The sequence below is a fragment of the Zingiber officinale genome, chromosome 9A, assembly GCF_018446385.1.
Source record: "Zingiber officinale cultivar Zhangliang chromosome 9A, Zo_v1.1, whole genome shotgun sequence".
Lineage (NCBI taxonomy): Eukaryota > Viridiplantae > Streptophyta > Magnoliopsida > Zingiberales > Zingiberaceae > Zingiber > Zingiber officinale.
The window spans coordinates 115,819,608-115,838,392 of NC_056002.1; the positions used below are offsets into that span (position 1 = coordinate 115,819,608).

Consider the following 18,785-nt stretch of genomic DNA (forward strand, 5'->3'; position numbering starts at 1 on the left):
TACCTAGCTTCACTCACTAGAATCTAGCTTCACTTATTAGGACTTTCACTTTGCTTGAAGTTCACTCCTCCAATACTTCTCATTACCTAAGGTTACCTCCCCTTAGGATTTTCCTCTTACCAAGCATCACGTCACCTTAACCTGCTTAGACTTGTAGTCACTTGGTAGACTACTTGTTAGGATACTCTAGCGAGTTAGAGGGGGGGGGGTGATTAGCTTCAATCGCTTCATCGATGATTTGTTGTAGCGAAAAACATTCGAAGCAATACTAACACCCAGATTTACTTGGTATCCACCTCAACGAGGTGACTAATCCAAGGATCCATATAGAATACACTCTCCACTATGAAAATACTTCATCTCAAAAACACTCTGGAGGTGGAGAAACCTCGTACAAGCTCTCAACAAGAAAATACAATAAGGAAATGAATGGACAATACAATGAACATCTTGCTTGATCTCTTATAGATTGTAGATGCCTCTTGTAGACTTAGAAATACAACAGTACTTTGTCTTAAATATTCCAAGAACTAGCGGTAAGAGTGGAGAAGAAGCATAGAAGAGGAGATCCATTTGAATCTTTACAAATGCCTTTATACATCTCGATCTAGGGTTTCCAATTGATTGGTCTTACCCCTAATCGATTGTCACATGAGATCCGAGCATATCAGTCATCCAAACCTCGTAACGACTCTTTTCTTCTCCTCGCAATTGATCACCTAATCTATTAAGCTCCTCTTGATTGATCACGCTCTCACTAGGAAACTACCGTGCTTCATGACAAAAATGTGCCTAATCGATCACCTGATTGACTAGCGCAGCTCAATCGATCACTTGATCGACTGGCGCAGCTCAATCGATCACCTGATCGATCCATGTTCATTGTGAGCTTCTCCCAATTGATTAACGTAGCTTCCCAATCTATTCAGCATAGGCTCCCAATCGATCGGCTGATCGATTGACGCTACTCAATCGATCACCTAATCAATTAGGAATGCCTATGTACATCGCGGAGAAGTGCACTCAATCGATACACTGATCGATTGAGAACTCCTCTGAGTCACGGAGAAATGTGGTCAATCTATCCACTGATTGATCAACACAACACTTAATCGATCACTTGATCGATTACACAACCCTGACTTGCTTAACCTAAGTCTAGGGTTTCCTTGCCTAACCTCCGGTCAATCATGTTCTATTGGGACTTCTTTACCAAATGTATGGTCAATCTTTTGACCCACTTGGACTTTGCCAACTTCTCGTTGCACTTCTGATCACCAAGTGCGATCCTCCTTGACCAACTTGGATTTTCATCTTGCCTAACCGCAGTTAGGATTTTACTTTTGCCAACGTGTGATCCTCTTTGATCCACTTGGACTTACTTATCTAACATGCGGTCCCTTTGATCCACTTGAACTTTCCTTTGCCTAACCGCAATTAGAGCTTTCTTTTGCCAACGTGTGATCCTCCTTGATCTACTTGAACTTAATTGCCTAATCACAATTAGGACTTTATCATTGCCTAACCCCTAGTTAGGACATTACCAATCAAGTACTAGTCCTCCATGACCTACTTGACTTCTGTAACATATGTCCCACAATATATTGTCCAAATATGTTGCTCATGACATATTGTCCAAACATCAAAACTCAAGCTCGACTCCACTCGAGGTTAGTCAACTGGTCAACCTTGACCCGGAGATGATTGCGCCAACAATCTCTCAACAATACTCATCACTTGCAGTCACTTGATAGATTACTCACCACTTGCTAATCATTTGGTCAATCTTGACCTGACCAGACTTCTCACTTGAGTAGGTTGAGTAGGTCCACATTGACCAAGCTTCATTAAACATATTGTCAAATAAATATCAAAACTTTGGAAGTCGATTGCACCAATAGATTTCAATATGTATATAATTACACATTATTAGATACTCACTTTTCTCTCATGGTATGTATTGTATTGTGAACTTCATTAATTGAATTTAAAATTAAATCATTTATATACAGAATGTACATTCAAATAGTAAATTTATTTATAAATAAATGATATAACTTTTAAGACGATTATCTCAGGATATCTCTCAAATATAATAGGGAAATCATGTCGTCACCGTGAGGCGTGAGTGATGCTAGTGAAGGAACCGATGAACACTAAATGAAGGCGGATTAGTTAAGTAAAAGTAGATATTTAGGTCGATTTCACATGTGTGAAATAGGGTTTCCGGTTTCGAAGATGAAGTGGGAGCGAGGTGATGTCAGAATTTTTTTTTATAGGAAAATGTGTGAGTGGTTCAGTGAGATATCTCGGATTATCATTTAAATCATCCCTGCTTCGGGTAATCACCCGACCACGCACACGATATTTGGAAAGGATAAAATGGAAAATGAATCCACGTGAGCTATGCAATTAGGACAATCCCAAAACCATCCATGTGATGTGGATGGATCGCATAACCATCTAAGAAGTTTGGGAAATCGTCATAAAATTTTTAACAAATTTTTAAATTTTAACGGCCTATAATTATAGAAAATATCCCTTTTTATTATAGAAAATATTCCCTTTTAGTGATTTGTTTTTTAAAAGGAGATGTCCTTTAGATGAATATCTTTTTCTTCCATCCAACGGGTGACGTTGAAGATGGCCATAAAATTATAATGGAGTCATAATTTAATGCTCTCCTCTTCACAGTGCAACGATAAAAGCTAGGCGCTATATTCACATATCTAGGTTTGATTTTCAAGTAGGATAAAAGCATCTCCAATATGAGATCATATCCTCTGTCCTTATATTCTTGTATCTCATGTCCCTGTTACGGATTGACGGGAGCATTGGGGGCGAACGAATCACCTTTTATCACATTGTATCCCATGTTCCTTTAATGATCAGATGAATTAAATCACATCTCAAGAATGTAATACAAATCATGAGAATGTCATGACCGTCCGATCAACAAAAAGACATGGGGATATAAGAATCTGGGAACAAGGATATGATCTCCTCCAATATCAGATTTATGAAAGATTTATAAAATTTAAAAATTTAAATAAAAGTTTTTAATTATTATAAGTGAGATTTAAAATTTGTAGTTAAAAGGTAGCAGTAAAAATTTAAATTTATTTTTTATATCTTGAAATTGATGTAATATATGAAATTATATAACTGCTATGAATTGGATAAAATTTTTTTAAAAAAATTTTAATTATTGAAAATATTTTAATAAATTTTTATATTATTAATATAATATATTGAGATCATTAAAAAAAATATTTAAAGTTATAATTATTAGAGATGTCCTAATATCAGTTCGACCGTCGTATTTAAATTATGAATACGGCTGAGCTGTTATGGTAGGAGTCATTTACTCAAACTACTTAGACGGCTGAGCTGTTATGTCAGGAGTGATTTTATTTCTAGATTTATTTGCTTTCAGATTTACCTGATGAATAGATTAAGCGAACATCGATCAACTTCCGGATTAATCTGATTCCTAGATTATAAAAAGCTAAACGTCAAGGAAAAATGTAAAAACAAAAAAAAATATTGATTATCGCCGTTACACGAATATAAACATAGAAATAAAAAAAAAAACCGAACTATTTGAATAAGTCAACGGCATGGGTTAGACGATACCAAAACAAGAAAAATAATCGAACAAATTGTCGGCCGCCTCAGCTGCTTCCTGCTTCTCGCGAGACGCGGCGGACGATGGAGGCGATGAGGCACTCCTCCACTTTCCTTCGCCCTCCGGCGGACGCAGCCGCCTCCTCTTTCTACGCTCTCGTCGTTCTAAACCAGCGCCTACCCCGGTTCGCGCCTGTGCTTTGGAGCCACGGTGAGCTCGTCAACCCCCTCGCCGCCCCTGCCTCTCTTTCTCCTTGGATTTTCGTTGGTGTTGTCGGTGCTGCTGATAACATTGGGCTCGGGTTGTTTTGTGTGATCAGCAAGGCTCCGCGTTTTCGCCGATGGAGGGGCGAATCGGGTGTACGACGGCATGCCCGAGTTGTTCCCTGAGGTAGACCCGATGGAAATTCGCCACAGGTTAGGGTTTTATTATTAAGTCTTTCGGACTTTTCGTTTTAGGCCTAGTATTGATTAATTGGTCGATGAACTGCTATAGCTATTTTAGAACAAAATTTGGATTTGGTTTTCTGTCTTGTGAGGTGCGTGATTTTACATTTCTTTTTCTCTGTCTGAGGCGATGGTAGAAGATAAATCACATTGTTTAGATGAAAAAGAGAGATAAGATGACATTCATTTATTCAACATTTGTCTCGTTGACAACAAATTAATCTTCTCATTAGCTCAAAGAACATGGTATGAAACAAATAAACTGGTTCGTCCATGTTTCAGTATAGGAAGAAATCCAGAAGAATTTGTCATCCCCCTACCATTGAAGATTCTGCACTCATATAAACTTATAAATCAACCCATAACCCACTAGATTCATTAACTTGTGAACCTAAAAACCATTAACTTGTGAAACTTATTCCAATCCCTATTGTTGAAAACAAGGTTTTTCCATTTTGGCCTCTCGGCCCAGTGGGAGACGACTCACTGTTTCGATGAAATAACCATAAGCCTCATTTTCCTCTCCTCCTCCTTTCGACTCTCCTCGCCACTGCCTATGGCACCATGAATCAACTTGTCGACATGGCACTGTAACTCATTCGTTCTGGTCTAAGACTGACACTGACTCTAGTTTGGAATGAAATTGTAAACCTTCTCATGCACCACTAGACTTGTGAAAACAAAAAAAGATCATCAATTAATGTCTGGGTATTAATCTATATGTTGACTTGTTAAATTGATTTTACTTTTTGTTTACTTCTTACTTAAACCCTTTATACAGAAATAAATTGTAAATTTCTTTTGATAAGAACCAAATCATATTTAATCATGTTGGTGATAGTGACTAGACATTGTTATTTAGTTATGTGTTGTTTGAATTAACAGTTATTCCTTCTATTGAAATTTTTTATTTTGTTGATAAACATGTTAATTATATTGTTGTACTCTCATGGTAAGGATAACGAATAGGGGGACCGTGCATAGGGAAAAGTGACTTCAAATATAGGACCTTTTCATTTTATAGAGTACAGAAATCAAATTTGCTGTTCAATTTATGCCAATTAAGTCTTTACTTCCTCAAAATCTGGTCATGCTACTATTTATATATTGATGTAAGGAGGCAATTTAGGAGGAATAGGCAATGCCAAGGCTGTAAATTGGCACCATTTGTCTGTTCTAGATCATGGCCTAATCTCAGTTCTCTATGTCAAAAATAAGGCAACTTACTATGATTCTGGTGGTGCTAATCTCAGATGGTTGGAAGAGTGATTTTTGCTTCTTTAAATATTATATACTCTTGCCATTTTTGCTGCATCTCATATTTACATTTGCCTATTTTCCTTCAACTTGTATGAAGCTACTGACACTTTTCATTTCCTTCCCAAGGTACAAACCAGACATAATTAGGGGTGACATGGACTCAATAAGGCCAGAAGTGAAGGAATTCTATATTAACTTGGTAGGTCTTTTAAGGTTATCCTATCATGGCTGTTTACATTTTATTGTCACTGAAAGGTGCTTAACCTTTTGTTTATCATGGGAAACTTTAGTTAAACATAATATTTCAATTTTGTCATTTGGAGTATAATATATCTAAACATAATGCCTCTTAAAAATTCCATAAATATGATAGGGTTCTCATTATTAAGCTACTATGCACTATGAATTCAAAATAATACATATAGTATATGTAGATTCTATTTTATAATTTCATTTGTAATTTTTCTGTTGCATGGTTTAGCATACATAGTCTTTGCAAAAGTTTAAAAAATAATGTTACTGAATGGCATTAAAGTATCTCTTTTTTTTTGTAGGGTGTCCCAATAGATGATTTATCAAACGATCAGGACACCACAGATCTACACAAATGTGTTGCTCATATCTGCGAATCTATAGATGAACTAGATAAGTCAAATGTAAGTTGCGACCATGCTTAATTCTTTTTTTATTTCTACATATTTTAGTTGATGATTGTAAACGTATCACAAGCTACCATGATCAGCTGCTTGTTTATTATATCTGTTGATAACTTGAAGCATTAGTTAGTAAACATCCAGTATGTTGATGAATTTATGTTCCGAATCCTAAAGATGTGTCTTCCATGAGCAAGAAATGAAAGAAAACAATTAATTGTATACATCATTCAAAAATGCTAAAGGTGTTATATTATTAAGGTTTTCTATCCAGTGGATTAGTCCCACATTAGTAGTTTTATATTTTAGCATTTTATTATGAGTCTATGTATATTCAAGTAATGACTATGGTTGATTGAGAGAAAAAGAATACATATTTTATTGAAGAGTAGGCATATTTATATACAAATTAAAATCTATCTTAGGAAATTATAATTAGGCTAATTGACAAATTTACCTAATTGACCTATTTATGTTACCTAATATACACAGATAACATGGTAACAAATATTATATATAAATATGGTAACTATTATATATATATATATATAATACCCCCCCTCAAGTTGGAGCATAGACATTAATCATACCCAACTTGTTACAAAGATAATCAACCTGAACTCCACTTTAAGCTTTTGTGAAGATGTTCCCGAGTTCTTCAGTCTTCATATATCATGCAGAAATCAAGTTTTGTTGAATTTTCTCATGAACAAAGTGACAATCAATTTCAATGTGCTTAGTTCGCTCATGAAACACAATTCGATGCAATATGAAAAGCAGCTTGGTTATCACACCACAATTTTACTAGTACTATAATTTTAAGTCCTACTTCAGTCAAGGGTCGATATATCTACATTATCTCACACTCAAATTATGTCATAACCTTGTATTCTAACTCTGCACTGGATCATGACACAACGTTTTTCTTCTTACTCTTCCATAAGACTAAATTTCCTCCAACAAAGATATAATAACTTGAATTAGATCATCTATCCATTTTGGAACCTACCCAATCTACATCCAAAAAACATTCAATATGAGTTTGCTCATGATTTTTATATACGATACATTATCAGGTATCCGGGGGCTCCCTTCAGGTAACAGAAAATTTGTTCTAACGGTACCCAATGATGAACAGTTAGAGATGACATAAACTAATTAAAAATACTAACCGAATATACAATATCCAGATTATGGTAAGGTAATCAACTTCCGAACCAACCTTCGATATCTCTCAGAATATTCAAATAGTTCCCCTTCTCCTGTAAGATGCATGCTCTGAGTCATTGGAGCACTACAAGGCTTTGTCCCCAATTTTCTTATCTTAGGTAATAAGTCGAGAACATATTTCCTCTGAGATAGGAATATACCTTTTTTACCCCCTCATAACCTCAACACCTAAGAAATACTTCAGTACCCCAAGTCTTTCGTATGAAACTGAGTATGAATGAAAGATTTAAGATATGAGATTTCCGTAGTACCACTCCCAATGATAACAATATCACCCACATACACAATTAAAAGAATGATACCAGCTACTGACTGCTTATAGAATACAGAATGGTCAGGCTCTTCATCATACCAACTTTTTTAACAACCTCACTAAATTTTTCAAACCAAGCACAAGGACTTTGTTTCAAACCATACAAAGTTTTCTAAAGACGACAAACTCGCCCTGACTCCCTTAAGCAACAAACCCAGGAGGTTGCTCCATATACACCTCCTCCTAAAGATCATCATGAAGAAAAGCATTCTTGATATCAAGTTGGTGTAAAGGCTAATTATGAGTAGTAGCCATTGAAATAAACAATCACATATGTCAACTTTGCGACCGGAGAAAAAGTGTCAGAATAATCCACACCCTAGGTTTGAGCATAGCCTTTAGCAACAAGACAAACTTTTAATTTGGCAACCGATCCATCTAGATTAACCTTAACTGCAAATACACATTTGCATCCAATAGCCCATTTCCCAAAAGGTAGATCGACCAAGTCTGAATTGTCATTGCCATCTAAAGTATTATCTCCTCTATCATTGTATCTTTCCAACTAGGATGAGATATAACATCACAGACGTTTTAGGAATAGAGATAGAGTCAAGTGAAACAATAAAAGAACACGAGGAAGGCAGCAAGCCATTATAAGAAACAAAAGAAGTAGGATAAGTACAGTGATGTTTATCTTTACGTAAGGTAATAGAAAGATCATTGCTCGGGACTTGATCTGATGACGAAGAGTAGGTGTAGGACATGAATCAAGAGGTTGACGTCTTGAGTAAACTTGAATAATAGGAGGCTTGGCAGGAGTCGGTTCTAAGACGGGTGCGGAGGATGTAATATAATAATCAACAAATCCAACTCCTCCTTCTGACAAGTCGGAATAAGTGAGGACGGGAAATAAGGTGTATCTCCGTGAAAATAACATCAATTGAGATAAGATCCGGTATAATAACACCGATAATCTTTCTCAAGATGAGAATAATCAAGAAAGATACACTTCAAGATTTAGGATTTAATTTAGTGATATGCAAACAAACATCTTAAACAAAACAAGTGCTACCAAATATCTTAGGGTTAACAACAATTTATTGGAAAAAAAGGATTTTGTAAGGGATCTCATCGTGAAGAACAGAGGATGATATGTGGTTAATGAGAAAATGTGCTGTAGAAATTGCATCAGCCCAAAAAAGTTTGGGAACATTCATTTGGAATTAAAAAGGCTCGTGCAATTTCAAGAAGATGTATGTTTTTACGTTCAACCACACCATTTTAGAATGGAGTATCAACACAAGAGGTTTCATGAAGCATGTCATTCTGAGTCATATAAGACTAGAATGAACCGGATGTATATTCCTTAGCATTATCACTTTGCAAAGTACACATTGAACTGAGTTTTAATCTAAGCACAAAAGACACAAAACAAAGAAAATAACTTATAACTATTTTTTATTAAATATAACCAAGTTACACGAGTATAATCATCTACAAAAATAACAAAATACCTAAAACCAGATTTACACAAAATAGGACAAGGATCCCAAATATCATAATGCACTAATTCAAAAGGAATAGTAGCACGTTTATTTATTCTAGGACTTGAACTAAGATGGTAATATTTTACAAACTGACATGACTCGCCACCTTACCATATTGTGAACAAAGCTTTTGAGCAAAGGAAGAGATGGATGACCCAACGTACAATAAGCCTCAAAATGAGAAATGACACTCGAGCGAGCAAAAGAATTTGGGGGCGGTGTATCAAGAATATAAAGGCCTCCAGACTCATGCCCTTTACCAAAATTCTTCTTCATCAAAAGATCCTGGAAAAAATGAGATGCGACAATTGAGATTACGAGTTAGTTGACTGATAGAGAGCAAATTAAAGGGCATATTAGGTTAGTGTAAAACAAAGGACAAAGGAAGAAAGGAGTAGGATTAATTGTGTTAGACCCACGAACATAAGACAGAGAACCATCAGCTAAAGTAACCGTAGAAGTGTTAGTTTTCAATTGAAAAGTAGAAAAGAGATTAGAATTACCTATCATATGATCTATGGCGCTAGAATCAATGACCCATTTGAAGGATGAGGAAAGAAGACATGCGTTTTGTTTACCTGAATCAGCGATAGTAGTGACAGAAGGAGATGAAGGTTTGAGTGATTCCTGATATTTTGAGAACTTGGCAAATTCATAAAGGATCATTTTATCAGAGGCAACATTAGTGGATGCAATATAGGTCAAGTGTTTTTGTTGATTTTTATACTAAGCTTTCTATAATCAAACTTAGTATGTTCTGGTTTACGATAGAAGTTGCACACAATACCACCTGAATTCGACGTTCGAGTTCTAAAGTCTTGTGAGTTACCTCCTTTGTTTCCACTATGGTTGGTTGATCTTCCAGACTTATAATTTCTCTTGCGACTCACCAAAGCACCACTAAGCATAACAGGTGCAGTATTTTCTATACGGAGAATACGATTAAATACATCTTGTAAAGAGAAGACCTCATAATCAGAGAGACTTAGCAGACTTAAAGTCGGAGATAGGCCATGATAGCCATCTATTCTCGTTGGCATTGTTGAACCTTCACATCAGGGCTAAAGAGCCATCATATTAAGTTCCTCATATGTCTTCTTGAATGCTATAAAATAATTGGTCGGAGGTTGATCTTGTTTTATCACACTGTAAAATGCTTTGTAGTATAGAAATTCTAAGTAATTCATTAATTTTTTAACAAATTCACAATGATTAATTACATAAATTACCTCACTATCAATACAATTCTGAATATGAAGGAACAAGTGAGCATCCTCTCTAAGCTATGTTTGCTTCGAATCATTTTGAGGAGAGTTATCAGTCAAATGACCATCTTTGTCAATACTTAATAGATAAAGATGAACAGTCTTATGTTGGTGCAAAGAGCATCAGACGATCGAACCTGTGTTTTGATAATGACAAAGGTGTTCAAAGTTAAGCTATCTTATTGTCTAACAAGTTGAACTAAATGTGTAGGAAAGTCCTAAGTGATCTTGGGCAAAGAAAAGTCCTACTGCAGTTAGGCAGGTGGAAAGTCCTAGCTACGGTTAGGCAACGAAGTCCTAGTTCGGGGGACTGGGCAAAGTCTTGACTGGTCGAGAACTTTGGACGAAATCCTAAAGTTGAGGACTCTAGGTGAAAATCTTGGGGGTTGCGGACACCAGGTGGAAGTCTTGACGGGTCATGGATCGGACATTCAGCATGAAGTCCTAAAGTCTCGGACGTTGAGCAAAAGTCCAGATGATCTAGAGGACCGGTCTGACAAAAAGTAATTTCTCCTAAGAGGAGTAGGTGAGGACGCGTTCCCTAAGGAATAGTAGGCGTCGGTTCGACCTAAAGTTTCAGCGAAACTCAAGTCAGGACCGGACAGTCCGAAGGCTGTCAAAGTTACTTTTTATATATTGCTTGACTATTATTCTAACTTTGTTTTGCAGGAAACTAATAATTTTACAGGTTCGGATTTTGTCTTGTTCGGTCGACCAAACGTTCGGATCGGTCCACCGAATCCCTAAGCTAGAAGATCAGATTTCGGCTCGCGATGAAGTGTAGACTGAGTGATCGGTCGACCAAATAGGAAGGTTCAGTCGATCGAACGGTGGATAAACTTCAAATCGGGTTGATAAGACCAGATAAGCCGAGGAGCGTCGAGGGTTCGGTCAATCGAACGGCGGGATCAGTCGACCGAACGAAGACTTTATCCGAAGCAGTAACATCTGGACGAGAAGCTGGGCAGATTCAGAAGGTTCGGTCGACCGAATGGCTGGATCGGTCGATCGATCAACGTCGAGTCAAACAGTGATCCCGAGATCAGTGGATCTGGATCACGTCCAACTTGGCTATAAAAAGGGATTCAACTAGCAGCTTCGATAATAACAAATCATTCAAAACAACTTCAGCTCCTGCGCGCGCTCCGGAAACAATTCGATAACACCAGATCAAATTCTCCAAGTTGGGTAACAAGTTTCTTTTTATGCAATACTTGTACGCTTCAACTATGTAATCTAAACTTGTATAGATTTTTCAATACTATAGTGGTTACTCAACGAAAGCGATCAATGATCACAGACCTTAGAGCAGGAGTCGTCACATGCTCCGAACCAAGTAAATCCTTGGTGTCCTTGTTCTTTGTTTTTTACTTTCCGCTGCCTATTCTGTGTTTTGTGAAAAACGAGCGTGAAAGTCACGAGTGCTATCCCCCCCCTATCACGTCTCGATCCTACATCTTACTACAATCCAAATAGTTTGAACCATTTAGCTTATAGTCCGTGATTTTAGACATCACAGGCAAACATCCGTCTCAATATAAGATTTATTTCCCGCCATAAGATTTTATCCCAAAGTTTATGAAATAAGAGATGAAGGAGCTACGGCTAAAGGAAGATGGCAAAGCAAATAGCCACGAAGCAACGAAGATGAACTGAAGTTGAAGTTGGGAGTTGAAGCACCCAATCCAAAACCAAAACTAGGGCTTGAGAAGCAGAAGGTTGTTATGCTTGCTCTGTTCACGGACCCTAATCCACGGCGTTAACCATTCGATTTGTGTGCAGATCGCGATCCGAGGGAAGGGATGAAGGGGCAGACCCGTCATATTGCAAGGGTGGAAGACGTGTCACACTATTGTGCACCTCAGAAGACGCCTTCAAAGCCGTGCCGGCAGGTGCCGAGGAGGAACACGTCCTAGTGTGTGTCGGTGAATAACCGTGAGGATGCGTGATGTCTCGCACGCGCTGTTGGAGGAAGGCAGTGGGACGAATTCATGGTTGAGAACACGCGAGTGCAAAGCCGGCTAATCTGTCGTGTGAAGCTCGTCAGGTGAGAGGTAGCTAGACGAGTGCGGGGCTACGAGCTCATCGGAGAGCACATGAACAAGAGAGGCAGCAGCATCGGGTCTCACGAACAGGATAGGAGAGAGGCGATCGGCTGCAGAAAACTAGGAAGAGAAAGTTGTGGACGGCATAGGACGCTGTGGACGAATAGGAGAGCAATAGCGTTAAAAAAAAAAAAAAAAGAATAGCAACGCTATGATACCATGTTGATTGAGAGAAAAAAGAATACATACTTTATTGAAGAATAGGCTTATTTACATACAAACAAACTAGAATCTATCTTAGGAAATTGTAATTAGACTATTTGACAAATTTTCCTAATACCAAATATATATAGATAATATGGTAACAAATATTATATACAAATATGGTAACTATTATATATAATAGCTATCAAATGAATATAATAAGAAACAAAATATTTTTTTATCTACAAATTAGGTACTAGATTGACCTTTTTAGGCATAGAGTTCCAAATGAGGTATTCCCATTAGGCAAGTTGTCTACTTGCCGTCAATACTCATGAACAAGTACATGAATTTCCATAGTCTAGTGAGACCCATCAAATTTATTGCAGTATCTAATTCATGCTCAAAGAGCTCTAATTCTTTTCGTTATTCTATTTGTGCATCATACTTTCTGCAAAGTTTACCCTTTTTCACTATGCTCTTCGTAGCTTTGCATTTTAGTTGCTGGAGCTCTCGGTGGAAGATTCGACCATGAAGCTGGAAACATCAATGTATTATACAAGTTTTCAAACATCCGAATCGTTCTTGTATCGAATGATTGTTTGATCCAACTTTTACCAAAAACACATTGCCATGAGATCCACATCCAGTCATTGGCCGAAGGCCCTCATTGCGGATTGGTTCCAATTGGTGCGCCATCAACCAGCACTACTACCACCGGCCTGCAGTGGGACCTGAGTCAGTATATTTGATTATTCGCCTTTTATATTGCTTCTTTCTTCTTAGCATCTTACTAAATGGTAGTGGAGACCTGATGGTGTTGGTTTACTTGCAGCCGACACAGGAATGAGCTTTGGTTCTTTGATAAGCACTTCAAACATCGTGCTCGCGGAGAAGATTACAGTCAAGTCTGATACAGATCTTCTTTGGACTATATCTATTAAAAAGGACATTTGAGAGACATCTTATGAATGCTGTTTTTTCTGGTGATTATAGGCTTTCCATAGTTCATGTATCATTTGTAGGTCAGTCTGGCCTCAGCATTACAAGGAAACTCACCATGCCGTATCATTCTATATTTTTCTTTTCCGCAGACGGTCTTCTTGGAATGAGTCTAACTGAGACCATGTCATGTTTGCATCCAGTTATACCATTCAAGTCCCCCAAAATAAAACCAGTGTAATTTTGTTTTCTATTGTAATGAAACAAAAGAGGAGCTATTTTTTTATATTGTATCTTGCTCGATATTTATTATGGTAAATTTATAATGAATTATCGATGTTTGTCATCCTCCATGGCTCGGACCTATCTTGAGTCGCAGTTAGTCAAAGGAATTTGCATCTCGAGTCGTTTGGGATGCTGTTCAGTTGATCTACCATATACATTGATCAAGGAAGTCGATAAGATGAAGAGTTTGGGTCGAGGTGGTTTCGAGCACAATCGATGAATTTGGAATAGAAACTATCTGATAAAAAACAATAAGTTGAGAAACAAAAACTATACACAAGTAACCACATAAACATGAAAGTATAACAATAAGTATGCATTTCAAAAAATGTTGCATCTGCTAATACCAAATCTAAAATAACCGGTCCGGTTTTACGAAAGTTTCTTGCATTTCAAGCAACCAAAGAAAACAAATTAATTGTTTGATATTTTTCTTTTCAAATCAGACCCTCCTATTTTTCAAATGAGCATTCTGACCTCTGAAATATGCAACTGTCGGTTAACGGGTATATGCAGATCCACCATGCCACAGTTTATTGGATATCTATTTGTGTTAATATTGAAAGAAATTAAAATTAGAAGGTTAATGAGATTAGTCGACGCGATCTCAGTTGAGGAATTTTCTCGTGTTCGATGAGAGAGAGCGACGGCTCCGTCGCTGTCGAAGGGTGGAAAAGCGATGATGTTTTGTAAGCGATACGAGGAGTACATGCGCGGGAGGGAGAAGAAGCTGCCTTTTGTCGGATTGAAGAAGTTGAAGAAGATCCTAAAGAGGTGCAGAGGAGAGCTTCATTCCCGGCGAGATGGCGGCGAGGGCGGCAAATGCCCTGATAACTGTGCAGGTATGAACTTGGAATTATTCCGTTTCGTATATGTTTTTGAGATCTTGGATTCTTTTGGGGAGAACGAGTCTTATTTCTTTAATATTGTTGACATTTGTTTCTTCGGGCCTTCTTCTTGTGTGCATGTTTTGAATCGGATGTCAACGATTCCCGTTTATCTGTGTATATATGAACAAAATACGATTGTGAATTGAAGAATTGAAATTATGACGATATCAGATTGAGATCATACTTGTTCCTTTCTGGATTTCAAGACCACCTTTTGTCCTTTTGTTCATATTGGATATCGGATGATAAATTATTTCCTTTTTGTTTCTATACTGAATATTTTTTTTTAAGTTTAATAAAGGGACTGTGGTGAATGATACAAAGATTGTACTGCCTTAAGAGCATGTGGCAACACCCCATGTTTTAACCATCGCACCGCCCCGAGGGGACATACTGCCTTAAGAGCATGATAAGAGAGGATGGGGAGAGAGAAAAAATCTGATGAGAGATAAAATATGATAGGAGAGAATGAAGAGATAGAAAGTATGATGAGAGAAAATGAGGAGAGAGTGTGTGTAATGGGAGAAATTAAGGAGAGAGAAACTATGATGAGAAAGAAAGTGTGATGAGAAAAAAAGATGAAAGAGAGTGTGATGGAGAGAAAGCATGGTGGCAAAAGGCGAATACGCTCGCCCCATGATGAGAGAGAAAGCATGATGAGAGAAGATGAGGAGAGAGAAAGTATGATGAGAGATGATAAAGAGAGAGAAAATATGATGAAAGAAAATGAGGAGAGAGAGTCTGATGGGAGAGATTGAGGAGAGAGAACGTATGATGAGAGAGGAAGTGTGATAAGAAAAAAATGATGAAAGAGGGTATAATGGGAGAGAGCATGACGAAAGAGGATGAGGAGAGAGAAAATATACTGAGAGAGAAAGTATGATGGAAGAGAATGGAGAGAGAGAAAGTGTGATGAGAAAAAATGAAAAGAGAGAGGGTGTATGATGGGATAGATTGAGGAGAGGCAAAGCGTGATGATAAGATTAAGAGAGAGAAAGTATGATAAGAGACAACAAGGAGAGAAAAAATGATATGAAAAAAAAAATTGAACAAATATATTAAGGGTATTTTTGTCCAAAACTTAATTATCATTTTCATTTCCATCAAAATCCAAGGGAGGAGGTGGGTTTCATCAAAACCCAAATTTTTTGATTTCATACTAAAATTTTAATTTCATTTCCATCAACCAAACACAAGATTTGAGAATGAGGGGGTGCTTGGTTCACATAAGGGAATGTGAATGAGAATGAGATTGATAGAAGTGGGGAATGGGAATGGGGGGTTTCCCATTCCCCTCCTTTTGCTAGAGAATGGTTCATTCTCATGTTTGGGGTAATGAATCCATGGAACCCACCACTAATCCTCCCAACCAAACATCCACTTTCAATCCCTTTCCCATTCCCCACTCTCATTCCCTCCAACCAAGCATCCCCTGAATCCATTTTCTCATTCCCAAATTCGTAAACCAAACGGCACCTTAATATCCTATTCTATGTTGATGCATACACGTGAATACGGTAGAGTAATATAACCAAGGGAAGAAAGGATGAAATCAGGATAGTGGGAATAAATTCAAGAGAATGAAAATGGAGTTGGGAGTGAAATAGGGAATGCAATTCCCCCTCTTAATAAATCAAAATTTGTATGATATTTTGATACAATTTTCCATAATCAACATGTTAAGAAGTTAGAATATAACTCATACAAAACTAATCTAGCAAATATAAGAACGCTAAGATGAGTATAAGAGATGAAAAATAGTTAAGTTACTATCCTGAACAAATAGGCATAGCCTTAAACCTCCAATAAATGATAAAATAAGAGAAGGGTAGCTAAGATGGTATGGGCATGTTCTAAGATGATGAATATATTCTATAATTAGATAAATTGAATCAATTATAAAATTGAAGGTACATGATGTAGCACAATATCTGAAAAATTATAGTCCAATATATTAAATAGTGATTTAAGAGATATGAATTTCATGGTCCTTGCAAAAGTTAGGCCATGTAGCTAGCTCCAAATAGTGAAACTAACACGGCTTGGTGATAATGATGATGACATATTCCAACATCTTATAATGTTAATTGCCTTATGCTTAGAGCCCTGCTATCCAATAGTTGGCACACCCTGAAGAAGGAGGCGAGAAATGATACAGCAAGATAAGAAGCACCTTTTGGTACATTGATCCCTAGGGTTTCCTTTTTTTCCTTTTAAATTACATTTACTACTATGACAAACTATTCAAGATCTCACAAGCTTTTAATTTTGACAAGAATCAAAAGTTAGCTGTTGTTGATTGTTTTAATCAACATTTTAGTTCTTCCTATGATGTAGAATAATAAGAACTTCTCATCTGGTTTTCCTTTGTTTGACTTTGTGTTATTATGTTGTAGTTTGTGATGGCGCTTTCTTCCCCTCCCTAGTGAATGAGATGTCAGCTGTAGTTAGTTGTTTTAATCAATGAGCTCAGAAGCTACTTGAATTACATTTCGCATCAGGCTTTAAGAAGTATATTATGTGGTTTAGAGGTAAGTCCTTGCAGTGTCATGGAGAACTGAAGCAAGAAGGGAAGGACCTAGTTGCATATGGTATCATAAACTCCATTGCCATGAGGAAGATATTAAAAAAAATATGTCAAGGTATGCGACATCAGACATCATTATACATTGTTTTGTACATTATAAATTTACCACAGTTTAATTTTAAAATGCTTTCAACTTTCTCATCTGCAAATAAAATATTCACTTGTAATTTTAGGTGCAGTGAATTTGTGTCTAAATCAAAGGTATCCCTTGCAGATTCATTTCTCAAAGCAAGGGCAGGCATTCAGATCTAAAGCTCCGAGTATGCATATTGAAGTCCTTCAATCGCCATGGCTCTCTGAACTGATGGCCTTTTACATTAACTTGAGGCAAAGCACAGATAAGAACACCTCTATGGCTGAGCTATTGGATGACTGTTTTCTAACATTTGATGATGAGGGTAAACCAACACTTTCTTGTACCCTCTTCGATTCTATGAAGATCGAAATTGATTCGACATGTTCAAGTTGTTTGGTGAGTTGGCTACACGTTCTTTTCTACGACTTGACATTCCATTGAACTAGTGTCATCATCTGTTCAACTTTAGAAATTGCTAGATCATTATTTCCTGCTGTACCTTGTCATTCGTAAGAGACTGTCTTCGACCCTGTTGCTCTCACTTGCGGCCATCTATTATGTTACATGTGTTGTTGTTCTGCTGCATCAGTGACGATAGTTGATGGTTTAAAGGCTGCCAACTGTAAATCCAAATGCCCTCTTTGTCGACAGGTACACATTTTGCCAAATTCTCCATCTTGCCTCGTTAGATGTATACTAGAAAACAGATTTACATACTTAACGTCGTTCCACTGTTCAATTTCAGGCAGGAGTATATCAAGGTGCAGTGCGCTTAGACGAGTTGAACATCTTTTTAAGACACAGGTATATTTCAGTCGACCTTTCTCCGTTTGCTTTGCTTCTGAAGATTTGTCACTAATTTGTACGTTCAAACAACTGTCCTGACTACTGGCAGAAGCGGCTTCGAGCGAGTTCATCAGACAAAGAAACACTGGGAATCAGTGAGCCGAGAATTTCCTTGGTATCCAATAACTAAAACATAGTTTGTCAGTTGAATGGTGATCAAATGGTCGTGATAAAAATTCTTGTTCAAACCTTTCTTGATTGCTTGATTTGCAGTTGTAAACATCCTTAACCAAATGACACGTGGAGTTGCTGTAGGTAAAAAAAATTATAATAATGGCTGCAAGAGGATTTTCTGAGATTTATATGAAATTTAATTTTATATTTATGCAATGATTACGAAGAATCTCATTTGATTATATGTACCCACACCAGAGAATTATCCACGCGATGCAAGAAAGAATATCTAATGAAAATTTTAAAAATAAATATATAAAATCTTGAACTACTCTCATTGATTGATTCACCCTCCTATACGAATACAGTTAAAAAATAGTATATTTGTTTTGTGCTGTTCAGTTTTTGATGGATTTTAGTCAGATCTAATAAATATTTTGTGAAATAAGGAATTTTAAGAATTTAGACCACGAAATAATCTTGCTTTAATCTACGAACGGACGAAGGGCTT

At 37.0% G+C, this 18,785-nt stretch overlaps 1 protein-coding gene and 1 pseudogene across 1 annotated transcript in view; both read left to right on the plus strand.

Annotated features, from left to right (window-relative positions):
- LOC122019494 (thiamine pyrophosphokinase 1-like) overlaps positions 1-13,762 on the plus strand; it is a 28,166-nt gene extending 14,404 nt beyond the window's left edge. Inside the window, exons 2-7 of the mRNA XM_042576957.1 lie at positions 3,630-3,838; positions 3,948-4,044; positions 5,461-5,533; positions 5,889-5,990; positions 13,023-13,272; positions 13,370-13,762. Coding sequence (XP_042432891.1) covers positions 3,630-3,838; positions 3,948-4,044; positions 5,461-5,533; positions 5,889-5,990; positions 13,023-13,272; positions 13,370-13,491 — 853 coding nt within the window. The 3' untranslated portion in view covers positions 13,492-13,762. The remainder of the gene's footprint in view (positions 1-3,629; positions 3,839-3,947; positions 4,045-5,460; positions 5,534-5,888; positions 5,991-13,022; positions 13,273-13,369) is intronic.
- A 678-nt stretch (positions 13,763-14,440) lies between these two features.
- LOC122021409 lies at positions 14,441-18,436 on the plus strand (annotated as a pseudogene).
- The last annotated feature ends 349 nt before the right edge of the window (positions 18,437-18,785 follow it).